At 45.5% G+C, this 12,860-nt stretch overlaps 1 protein-coding gene and 1 pseudogene across 1 annotated transcript; one reads left to right on the forward strand and one right to left on the reverse strand.

Annotated features, from left to right (window-relative positions):
- The first annotated feature begins 3,193 nt into the window (after nucleotides 1–3,193).
- LOC148136223 (general transcription factor II-I repeat domain-containing protein 2A-like) lies at nucleotides 3,194–4,774 on the forward strand. Its single transcript, XM_087983650.1, has one exon. The coding sequence runs from the start codon at nucleotides 3,651–3,653 to the stop codon at nucleotides 4,608–4,610; it is 960 nt and encodes a 319-aa protein (XP_087839776.1). The 5' UTR covers nucleotides 3,194–3,650; the 3' UTR covers nucleotides 4,611–4,774.
- Nucleotides 4,775–4,858: 84 nt separating this feature from the next.
- LOC148136224 (uncharacterized) lies at nucleotides 4,859–11,902 on the reverse strand (annotated as a pseudogene).
- Nucleotides 11,903–12,860: the final 958 nt, after the last annotated feature.

Raw genomic sequence — 12,860 nt, forward strand, 5'->3', positions numbered from 1 at the left:
AGACATTGTTGTAGGATGGTCACAACTGGGAGTTAAATATCCTGGGGCAGCAGACTATTTGAAAGGACAGGGAGGTAAGGGAAGTGGTGTACCTCTGATATTTAAGGATGACATCAGAAATGATATAGGTTGTATGGAGAATAAGGTTGAATCCATTTGGGTGGAAATTAGAAATTCTAAGTCTCTGATAGGTGTAGACTAAAAGAACACCAAATAATAATATCACATTGGGGCGGGCAATAAACAAACAACTAATGCCTGTAAAATGGTATAGCAATTATTTACCACCATACTTCCTGTCACTTTCCCCTTTCCTTGCTCCCAACTCACTAGTTTAAAGTCCTAGTAACTACCCTAATAATCCTTTTCACTAGAACAAAGGTTCCAGATCGGTTCAGGCGGAGACTATCCCATTGGTACAGATCCCTCCCATTCCAAAACAGCCCATGAAATGGAACCCCTCTTCCCCACACCACGAGTTTATTTCCCTAATTTTCTTAACCCTAAACCAATTTACACATGGCTCAGGTAGTAATCCAGAGTTTATAATCCTTGAGGACCTGTTCCTTAATTTTGTTCCTAGTGCTTGATAATCCCCAAAGAGATCATCCTTCCTCACCTTGCCTATACTGTTTGTCCCAGTGTCGACCACAATAACTGGATCCTCGGCCTCCCACCCCAATAACCTTTCAAGTCAGTCAGAGATGTCCTGCACCCAGGCAACATATCATGAAGGACTCACAATCCTGCATACATAGGATACTATCTATCTCCTAATTACAGAGTCCCCTAAAACTACCGCTTGTCCTTTTGCTCTCCCCTCTTGAATGGCCTCTTGCACCATGGTGCCGTGGTCAGCTGTATCACTCCTCCCCACCCACAGCCCTTTTCCTCAGCCACACAGGCACCCAGTACCTCATACATGTTGTACAAGGTCAACAGCACAGATTCCTCCATTCCTGAACTCAGGATCCCTCCAATCTGCCTCATTTGCAGTCAACACTGTGCTTCCCTGATCACTATTGAATTTGAAGTACTTAATCTACCAGACGTGACCAACTCCTGAAACAAAGAGTCCAGGTCCTTCTCCCCCTCCCAGATGTGCCACAGTACTTGAAGCTCAGATTCCAGATCATCAATTTTGAGCCAGAGTTCCTCCAGCGACCAACACTTGCTGCAGATGTGATCGCTGCAGTTCGCAATGGGACCGGCCAGTGCCCACATCATACAGCTGCATCGTACTTTTTCCTGTGAATAAATAATATATCCATTGCTTGTTGCCTTGTCGACTCTGAATATTGAACCTGTACTTTCACATACCAGACAAATCAAGCTCACAACAACATATTGAATTCCAGAGACTTTATTAACAGCACTTCAGGAATACTGACAGAGGACAGTTACCCGATTTGTAAAGGATATTACTCTATCCCCCACTTACAGAGTCCCCTATAGCCTATTCAGAGTCTTTAGTATTATAATAGAGGATAGTTAATAAGTCCAGAGGACAGAACTAATTCTGGGGTTAACTGATTATTACTGAAAGTATGCCCAAGCTGTAAATGATTTCATTGTCTTCCGTATGTGCTCTCATGCCTGAGTCCAATGTGGGACCAGACTGGACATTCACAGAACTGATAGTTCACATTGTTGTAGCTGGTTCCGAGGAACCTCTGCAGTGTTGTGTGGTTTCCTGAGCTCCCTGTTTTGTTTTTACTGTACTGCTGCCCATTGAAGGACCTCTTGGGATTCTGTAATCGGCCACATAGGTGACATAGCCTGGTTATTTAAGTTGAATCATTTGGAGAGTAGCCTCCATGCTATAGAACCTAACACAATAGAAAACCTCTCTGTTCAAGATTTTGTCCTGCCATCAAATTCTTTTGATGGGACAGTCTTCATCTGAATCATGCGAGGACGAGAGTCCCAGCTGATTGCATAACTAGGGTTATAGACAGGCCTTTAAACTATATGGTGATGAGGGTTGGGTATGCTTCAAATTAAAGGAGATAAGAGTGCAGGTTAGTAATGTGGCAGATGGTTAACAGACACAAAAAGGTGAGGAACAGAACAGGAGAATGTCTTTGAGCACAAAGAAATTATAAAAAAGTAGGGAAATCTATCAGCAGAACAAACTTAAAAGCTTTGTATCTAAATGCACAAAGCATGTGAAACAATGGCGCAAGACAAAAGGATACAAATTTTGTAGCAATTACTGAGACATGGTTACAAGGAGACCAGGTCTGGGAATTGAATATCTAAGGGTATTCAGCATATCGGAAAAATAGACTGAAAGGAAAAGGAGATGGTGTAGCTTTACTGATGAAGGAAGGGATCAGTGCTGTAATGAGAAATGATATAAGCACAGGAGATCGAGATGTGGAATAAGTCTGAGCTATAAGAATATAAAAAATAGCAAAGAGAAGTAGTCCTTGGGAGGAGTAAGCTATAGGTCCCCAAACAGTACTGTAGTTCCACAGTGAAATATTAGAGGCTTGGAAGAAAGGTATGGCAATAATCATGGGTAATTTTAACATGCATATAGATTGAAAGAATCAAATTGGCAAGAGTAACCTGGAGGCAGAGGTCATTGGATGTATTAGAAATTATTTCTTGGAGCAGTATATTGTGGCACCAACCAGGGATCAGGCTACTCTGGATTTGGTATTGTGTAATGAGGAGAGATTAATTGATGACATCATGGTTAAGGATTCTCTAGGGTAATCCTGGGCATTTTATGGCCAGCGGGCCATATGCGGCTCTTTGGTCGTTCCTGTCCGACCCGCATGAGGTCAATCTTAAATTAGAACATAAATGAAAAAGTATTTACGCTATGCATGGAATACAACTGTGTTGCTTTTGTTTTGAAAAGGATGCTTTTTTTATTTGCGTATGGACGCACATGCATGAACAGCTAAAAGTGATGCTTGGTGGCTAGCCCTCAAAATGTCAGCTCACGCCAAAATGCCGCGTTTTTAACAAGACATGGACTGCGAGATATTTATTTACAGAAATCGGAGATAAAGCCGTGTGTTTGGTTTGTGGTGCACAGGTCGCTGTGTTCAAGGATAATAATTTGAATCGCCACAATGTGACCAAACATGCCGAGAAGTACAACAACTTGTCTGATCAAGAGCGGGTAAGGGAGTCGGATGCTTTGCTCGCTAAGCTGCATAACCAGCAAAGACTTTTTACGAAACTTCACATATCCAGACATACAGCTGTCAAGACAAGTTAGGTCATATCCCACAAAATCGTCAGAAACAGTAAACTGCTTTCTGATGGAGAGTTTATTAAGGAACTAATATGCCCGGAGAAAAAGGAGGCATTTGAGAATGTGCCCCTCTCCCGCTGCATTGTAACGAGGAGGATTGGGGACATCGCCAGAAATCTGGAGCTTCAGCTGTAGCACAGAGCGGTCAACTTTGACTTTTTTTTTCCCTTGGCTTTGGATGAGAGCTGCAACGTACATGACACAGCCCAGCTACTCATCTTCATACGTGGGATAACTACAGACTTTAAAATCACGGAGGAACTGGCAGCCATGCAGTCAATGAAAGGAACAACTGGTAATGATTTGTTCACGGAGGTAAATGCACGTTTGGACACGTTAGGACTAAAATGGGGCAAGCTGGCAGGTGTGACAACGGATGGTTGTCCCAAATTTAACAGGAAAAAATGTTGGACTCTTAAAGAGAATGCAGGATAAAGTGACAGAAATTGACCCCGAACAGAAATTGGTATTTTTGCATTGTATTATACATCAGGAAGCATTGTGTAAGTCAGTGTTAAAAATTAACAATGTGGTTGATGTTGTAACTAAAATAGTTGACTTCATCAGGGCAAGAGCTTTGAATCACAGGCAGTTTGTTGCACTTTTGGAGGAAAATGAGACTGAATATCGTGACATAGGCTACCACACAGCTGTCAGGTGGCTCAGCCTGGGCAAAATGCTGAAAAGTGTATGGGACCTGAAAGAAGAGATTCAAGATTTCTGTGTGAAGAAAGGGAATGGCATTCTACAGCTTTCAGATGCAGACTGGATTGCAGACCTTAGTTTTGCTGTTGATGTGACTGCACTTATGAATGAACTAAATGTGAAACTGCAGTGCAAGGGCCTTTTTGTGCACGAAATGTACAACCTAGTGAAGGCTTTTATGAGAAAGTTGCAGCTTCTTTCAAACCAAATGGAGGACAGCATTCTCACCCACTTGTCAACACTGAAGGAAGCCGCACTTTCAGCAGATCACCTCCACAGGTACTCATCTATATTAGAAACACTGCATGGTGAATTTTCAAGGCGATTTCAAGACTTTAAAATGATTGAGAATGAAATGCACATAATGTTTTCCCCATTTACATGCAATGTGGAGAATACACTTAGTGATGTTCAGCTTGAAGTCATTGACCTGCAGTCTGACACACTTCTGACAGAGTACTTTAGGTCAGTCTCACTGTTTGATTTTCACTCTTCCCTCAAAGAGGAGAACTTTCCACACGAGGAGGCATGCTCCGAAGATTCTAGTCCTCTTTGGATCTATCTATATATGCGAACAGACATTCTCAGTGATGAAGTTCAACAAATCCAAATACAGACCCTCTATCACTGATGATCACCTCTCAGCTGTCCTTTGCATATCCACCTCAGACATTCAACCAGATTTCAGTGCATTTGTTCAAGCCCAAAACAGACTGGATTTTTCTCACTAAACAAGTGAAATGAACTGAAAAACATGAAAAGTACTTATTGCTTTTTGTATAGAGTGGTTTGTTGTTTGTAATACTGAACAATAATGAAACAACTTTCCATTATTGGTTTGTGAGATTAACATGTTAAAAATAAAATGAAATACTGAAATTATTGTTTTTACTGTTTATTTCTTCTATATTTAACTTACTCCACAATTTCATATCTTTATTGTAACAGAATATCCTTATTTATTTGATTATAAGTTTCAGTGCAAAACGATATAATTTAGTACTTTTTACAATGGGAGAAAATTAATACTGAGCAGAATTATGTTCAACTTATTGTTGGTTCGGCCCTCCAACACAACTCAGGTTTTTCATGTGGCCCCTTGGAAGAATTAATTGCCCACACCTGCTCTAGGGAGTAGTGACCACAGTGTGATTGAATTCACAATTCAGTTTGGGGGTGAGAAAGTGGAGTCCCACATTGGTGTTCTGAAATTAAACAAAGGAAATTACATAGGCATGAGGACAGATTTGGCCCAAGTCAATTGGGCAGGAAGGCTAAAAGAGCAGATGAGCAGTGGCAGATGTTTAAAGAGCTACTCAATTCCTCCTAATTAAAATATAACCCAGTGAGGAAAGAAAATTCCAAAGGAAGTGGTCAAGGACAATATAAAGTTAAAACCAAGATTTACCATATTGCAAAGGCCTGTGGCAGGCTGGAAAATTGGGAAACTTTCAAACGTAATTCTCCCAGTGTCTGCGTGGGTTTTCTCCGGGTGCTCCGGTTTCCTTCCACAGTCCAAAACTGTGCAGGTTAGATGAATTGGCCATGCTAAATTGCCCATAGTGTTAGATGAAGGGGTAACTGTAGGGGAATGGGTCTGGGTGGGTTGCGCTTCGGCGGGTCGGTGTGGACTTGTTGGGTCGAAAGGCCTGTTTCCACACTGTATCTAATCTAATCTAATCGAAACAAAGGGATACAAAAAAATTCATAAAAAGAGCCAAGGTAAAATATGAAAACTAGCACCAAACATTAAAAAGGATAATAAAGGCTATAGGTGTATAAAACTGAAGACAGTCGTTAAGAATGTTGGTCCCTTGGAAGATGAAACCAGAGAGTTAATAATGGGGAGCATGGAAATGGTAGAGATGCTAAAATCAATACTTTGCCTCAGTTTTCATAGTGGAGGACAATAATACCATTCCTATTGGAACGGGCAAGTCAGAGGCAATAGAATAGGTAGAATTGAAACAATCAACATCAATAGGGAGGAACGTAATCAGCCAACGATTAGAATTGAGAGCAAACAATTCCTCTTGGCCTGATGGCCTATATCCTAGGGTATTAAAGGAAGTGGTGGCAGAAATAGTGGGTCCATTAGTTACAATATTCCAAAACTCCCTAAACATGGGAAAAGATTCCAGTAGATTGGAAAAATGCTAACGTACTGCCCTTATTCAAAAAGGGAGGGAAACAATATGTGGGAAATTACAAACCAGTTAGTTTAACATCTGTTGTTGGCAAAGTGTTAGAATCAATTATCAAGGCAGCAAAATCATGACATTTGGAAAATCAAAACACTATCCATTGGGAGTCAGCATGGTTTTATGATGGATAAACCATGTTTGACTAATTTGCTAGACTTCTTTTGAAGATGTAGCAAGCAAAGTGGATAATGGAGATTGTATAGATGCAATATATTTGGATTTCTGGAAGGTATTTGATAAGGTGCTGCACAAAACGTTAATCACACGCTTAGATCATATGGGATTAGGAGTAATTTATTAGCTTGAATAGGTGACTGGCTGATGGACTGAAGACAAAGAAGCGGGATAATTTTTTTTTCTGGACAGCAAGATTTAACTAGTGGGATGCTGCAGGGTTAAGTACTTGGACCCCAGCTATTTAAAATCGAATTAACAACTAGGATACAAGGTTGGAAGGCTCTATGGCCAAATTTGCAGATGATACAAACATAGGTTGGATGGCAAATTGCAATGAGGAAATAAGAACCTTACAAATGAATATAGATAGGAGAGTGGGCAAAAATGTAGCAGTTGAAACTTTATTGCTGGAACAGCACAGCAGGTCAGGCAGCATCCAGGGAACAGGAGATTCGACGTTTCGGGCACAGGCCCTTCTTCAGGAATCTTTAGTTGTTCAGGGTGAGGACCAGTTCGGTCAGTCAAGGGAGGGTGTCGGTGGAAGGGTACTGGGTGGTACGGCGGGAAAGGAAGAAGCGGAGTGCTTTGAGTCCTTCGTGATGGGGGATGGAGGTGTACAGGGACTGGATGTCCATGGTGAAGATGAGGCGTTGGGGACCGGGGAAGCGGAAATCCTGGAGGAGGTGGAGGGCGTGGGTGGTGTCACGAACGTAGGTGGGGAGTTCTTGGACTAATGGGGACAGGACCGTGTCGAGGTATGCCGAGATGAGTTCGGTTGGGCAGGAGCAGGCTGAGACGATGGGTCGTCCGGGGCAGTCAGGTTTGTGGATTTTGGGCAGGAGGTAGAAACGGGCGGTGCGGGGTTGTGGGACTATGAGGTTGGAGGCGGTGGATGGGAGGTCCCCTGAGGTGATGAGGTTATGGATGGTCTGGGAGATGATGGTTTGGTGGTGGGGTCATGGTCAAGGGGACGGTAGGAGGTGGTATCTGCGAGCTGGCGTTTGGCCTCAGCGGTGTAAAGGTCAGTGCGCCAAACTACTACTGCGCCTCCCTTGTCAGCTGGTTTGATGGTGAGGTTGGGGTTGGAACGGAGGGAGTGGAGGGCTGCGCGTTCCGAGGGTGAGAGGTTGGAGTGGGTGGGAGGGGTGTGGGAGTTCAGGTAGCGGTTAATATCGCGGCGGCAGTTTGCTATGAAGAGGTCGAGGGCAGGTAGGAGGCCAGCACGGGGTGTCCAGGTGGACGGGGTGTGTTGGAGGTGGGAGAAGGGGTCGTCAGAGGGTGGACGAGAGTCTTGATTGAAGAAGAAGGCACGGAGGCGAAGGCGGCGGAAGAATTGTTCGATGTCACTCCGTGTATTGAATTCATTGACCCGAGAACATGTGGGAACGAAGGTGAGACCTCTGCTGAGGACTGATCTTTCATCCTCAGAGAGGGGCAAGTCTGGAGGGATGGTGAACACACGGCAGGGCGGGGAGCTAGGACCTGGTGTGGGACTGGAGCTGGATGTGGGGGCGGGGTTACGCCTGGGGGCAGGGACAGAGGTCGGCGTGGGGGCGGAGTTGGACATGGTGATGGAGACCGGCGGGGGGGGCGGGGTTAGGCGCGGTGACGGAACTCGGCCGGGGGGCGGAGTTAGGCGTGGTGGCGGAACGCGGCGTGGGGGCGGGGTTAGGCGCGGTGACGGAACGCAGCGGGGGGGCGGGGTTAGGCGTGGTGACGGAACGCGGCGGGGGGGCGGGGTTAGGCGTGGTGACGGAACGCGGCGGGGGGGCGGGGTCAGGCGTGGTGACGGAACGCGGCGGGGGGGCGGAGACACATGCGGCGATGTGGTCCAAATGTAGGTTGCTGACGTCACTGGGGGCGGAAGTAGCTGCGGCGACCACGGAGACAGAGTTCTTCCCCATAGCCGCGGAGGTCGCCAATCTGTTGGCGATTGTCTTCATGACGATCGCAGAGCAGGTTGTCTGTGCGGCGATCCCGGAGGCGGTTGTTTGGGCTGCGATCATGAAGGTTGCGAGGTCGGTGGGGGCGGAAGTGACGTCATCGTCGGCGGCGTCTGCGGCTATTGCCGCGGGCGCTGTAGCAGCCGCGTGTGTAATGGCGCCGGACTGGTTTCGGATGCCGATGGAAGTTTCTGGAACGGTTGAGGAATCCGGAGTTTGGGGGTAAGTGCATGAAAGTTTTTGGTACTTACTGCCTTTAATTTCCGATATGGCTAGAAAGAACTGTTTGTTCAGTCTATGGATTCTTCTGTAAATGAAGAACAGTAGAGGTCCTTTACAGGTCTGTGAGAGGGTTGTCCTGAGCTGGGGTAGGTTGAGTTGCAGGGAATGTAGGTACCGGCGCATGGCTGCAAGCGTGGAGCGGAGGATCCGGAGGGAGGTCCGTTGCTGGAGGCTGCGGATTTGTTGCAGGTACTGGTAGGGTCCAAATTGTGTTGGTCGGAAGGTGATCTGGAGTCCATGGGGGATCAGTCGGTTCCGTAGGCAGGTGCTGAGAAAGGAGATATGGCTGTGGTAACGAGTCTGCTTCAGAATGTGGCTGAAGAGCTTCTGTGCAGAGGAGATGACCTGGGGTGTGCAGTGAGAGAGGGACTCACTGAAATCTTTGTAGAGAGAGGCAGAGAGCTTCTTCAAGGAAGGCATCCTTGTAAGAGGATTCGCAGTAGGTTGAAATCTTCGAGGAGAAAGTGAGGTCTGCAGATGCTGGAGATCAAAGTTGAAACTTTATTGCTGGAACAGCACAGCAGGTCAGACAGCATCCAGGGAACAGGAGATTCGACGTTTCGGGCACAGGCCCTTCTTCAGGAATGTAGCAAAAATGTAGCAGACAGAGTTTAATGTGGATAAGTGTCTGGTGGTGCACTTTGGTAGAAAAAATGGAAATGCAATCTATTATGTAAATGGAGAGAGACTTTGGGGTGCTCCCTTGGCTTTTATAGCTAAAAGAATAGAATATAAAAGTATGGAAGTATTAGTGCAACTATACAAGGCACTGGTGAGACCACACTCAGAATACTATGCACAGTTTTGGTCCTCTTATTTGAGGAAGGATGTAGTAGCGTTGGGGGCATTTCAGAAGAGGTTCACTAGATTAATCCCAGAAATGAGGGCTTTGTTGTATGGAGAGAGATTGAACAGTTTCGGCTTACATGCTCTGGAATTTAGGAGAATGAGGGGAGATCAAATTGAGGTATTCAAGATGAAAACAGTATGGAAAAAATAAAAATGGAACAGAGGTTTCCTCGTGGGGCATTCTAGGACGAGAGGTCGTAGTCTTAGGATAATGGTTAGCAAATTTAAAAGGGTTGAAGAGAAACTACTTCTCTCAAAGGGCTGTAAATCTGTGGAATTTGCTACTAGGACAGTGAGTAAATTTGAGGAGGAGTTAGACTGATTTTTAATTGGTAATGGGTTGAAGGGTTATGGGAAGAAGGCAGCGAAAAGGGCGTGAAGAGCATATCAACCATGACTGAATGGTGGAGCAGACTTAATGGGCCAAATGGCCTAATTTTGCTCCTATATCTAATAAACTTTTGAATAAAAGTTCAGACATTGTCCACTATAGGTAAAAATCAGAGCAGCACAGGTGCAAACTGAAAGCTTAACATACTGTCAGCAGCCTGCACGTCTCTCTTCAATAAACTGTGCTGATTTACATTAAAACCAGGTGCTCTGTTCACACATTCAAAGCGACAGAAGTATTCAGACACAAGCACACACTCCGTCCAGCAGATGTGATGTAAGGCTGGGGATTTATGTTGGTGATGCCTGGGAGTATTACTGTTACATGCCCTTGATACCAACATTAGGAGAGTCACCCTGGGAGGTATTGGGACCTGTTGGTGTGAGTAATTGAAGGGACAAGAAACAATATAATCGAGAGTTCAAAAGGAAAAAGGTTCAGTCCTTCATCTGTCTCACAGTAGCAAGAACAGAATCTAGCTCTGCCTCAAACACGTGAATTTGCTGGTGTTTCAGGAGGCTGGATGGCCGGCTAAATCTCTGTTTGCACAAAGAGCAGGTGAGCTGCCTCTCCCTGGCATGAACTCTGTAGTGTGTCTGCAGGTGGGATGGATCAGTGAATCCCTTCCCACACACAGAGCATTTAAACGGCCTCTCCCCACTATGACTACGTTGGTGTCTCACAAGGTGGGACGAATAAACAAACCCCTGACCACACACGGGACAGATGTACGGCCTCTCCCCAGTGTGAATCCGCTCATGTATCCAAAGGTAGGGCAAACGAGGAAAACGCTTCCCACACACGGTGCAGAGCAATGGCTTCTCCCCAGTGTGAACTCGCTGGTGTGCTTCGAGCTTAGACGGCTGAGCGAATTTCTTCCCACACAGGGCAAGTAAGCACCTTCTTCCTGTTGTGAACTTGCTTGTGTCTCACCAAATCATATGGCTGAGGAAATTTCGTTCCACACAAAGGGCAGGTGAACGGCCTCTCCCCAGCATTAATGCGTTGGTGTCTCTGCAATCTGGACAAGAGTGAATTCCTTCCCACACACTGAGCAGGTGAACACCTTCTTTCTGTTGTGAAAACGACGGTGTTTCTGCAGGTGTTGGAAGCAAGCAAATACCCTCCCACACATGCCACAAACATACATCCTCTCCCCAGTGTGAACACATTTGTGAATCAAAAGGTGACACATCAGAGGGAAACTCTTTCCACATACTGAGCAGGAGAATGGCCTCTCTCCAGTGTGAACCTGCTGGTGTGCCAGCAGGACAGACGACTGACTGAATTTATTCCCACACACTGAGTAAGAAAATGGCTTCTCTCCTGTATGAATGCGTTTGTGCATCAGAAGGTAGGTCCCACCAGTGAATCCCCTCCCACACACTGAACACAAAAATGGTTTCTCCCCAGTGTGAACATGCTTGTGTGTTGAAAGGTCAGATGCCTGATTGAATCCCTTCCCACATGCAGAGCAGCTGAATGGCCTCTCCCTGGTGTGAATCCGTTTGTGTGTCAGGAGGTGGAATAGATGAGTGAATCTCTTGTCACACACAGAGCAGAAAAACAATCTCTCCTTGATGTGCGTGGTCTGATGGTTCAAGAGATGAATCTTTCTTTTAAACGTCTTCTCACACTTAGAACATTTAAAAGGTTTCCTGGCCGAGTGAACCAGTTGGTGGTTAATGCAATGGGAGGCCTGAGAGAATCTCTTCCCACAGTGGGAACAGCTGAATGGCCTGTCCTTGGTGTGAACTTGCTGATGGTCAGCGAGATCCTCTGGCCCAGTGAAAACCTCCCGACAGTGAGAGCAGCTGAACGGTCTCTCATGAATGTGAAGGAGCTGGTGCTCCCCGAGGGAGGACAATAGACTAAATCTCTTTCCACAGTGGGAGCAACTGTACGGCCTCTCATCAATGTGACTTTGGAATCTTCCCCAAAAGGAATCAAAGCTGTCCCGAGAGGCAGAGTGGTGAAGATGACTCTCAATGTGATTAACTTGGTGTGCCTGCAGGTTGGATGAACAACTAAAGCTCTTCCCACACACTGAGCAGGTGAACAGTCTCTCGCTATTGCGTCATCATGTTTTCCAGCTGGGTCAACCTCTTCCAATAGCAGGAGCGGCCTCTCACCAGTTTCCACCTGAAAGTGAACTAACTCCCTTCAGATTTGCAAATCTTCAGGGCCCAGTGGATCGAGAGATGAGGTTTGGTTTGATTTTCTTGACATCAAATCTTCCTCTTCTAATAGCCTGAAAATTGAGTTTACAAAGAGTTATCTCAGATATACAAGGAACAAACTGGCCACCTGGTCTATCTTTTAGTGTATCTTTCTAATTTCCTTTCTTAAGTGTTCCATTTACATTTCTTTGAATGCCTGGAATCTCAACTGCTTCGTGTAGTAGTAAGTTACATATTTGACAAACTAAGGAAAGAAATACCTGCAGTTCCCTGTGAAATTGATAAATTGCTTTCAGGGCCTTCTGATGGATTCACCAACAAGTAGAAACATTCCAACTAGGCCATTCTGATGGCTTTTCCCTAGTGTGAATCTGTTTGTATATCAGGACATGGAATGGACACATGAATCTGTTCTCTCACACGGCAGGAAAGCAAGCTTTCCTTGGTGTGCATGGAATGATAGAATCATCTGTTGAACATTCTTTTAAAGGTCTTCTCAGATTTAGAACATTTAAAAAGGTCTCTTAGCCGAGTGGATATCTTGGATCATTGGGATCTCTTTTGGGACAGAGGTGGCCTGTACAAGAGCGACACATTGCACCTGAACCGGAGGGGGAACCAATATCTGGGGGATAGATTAGCTGGAGCCACTCAGGAGGATTTAAACTGGTCAGGCGGGTGACCGTCCACCAAGGCGGACTTTGGGATACGCAACAACGCAGAGTGGCCGAGTAGAGGCTGATAGCCAAGTTCGATACCCATGAGGATGGCCTCAACCTGGATGTGGGGTTCATGTCACATTACAGGTGACTCCAGCACACTATACACACACACTTACATACTCACACACTCATG

Source organism: Chiloscyllium plagiosum, unplaced genomic scaffold (genome assembly GCF_037043375.1).
Source record: "Chiloscyllium plagiosum isolate Xiang-an unplaced genomic scaffold, Cpla_swu_hap1 HiC_scaffold_46, whole genome shotgun sequence".
Taxonomy (NCBI): domain Eukaryota; kingdom Metazoa; phylum Chordata; class Chondrichthyes; order Orectolobiformes; family Hemiscylliidae; genus Chiloscyllium; species Chiloscyllium plagiosum.

What these genes read in the sequence shown, in the direction of transcription:
- LOC148136223 (XM_087983650.1), top strand. Translation starts at nt 3,651, where the DNA reads ATGGTTGTCCCAAATTTAACAGGAAAAAATGTTGGACTCTTAAAGAGA.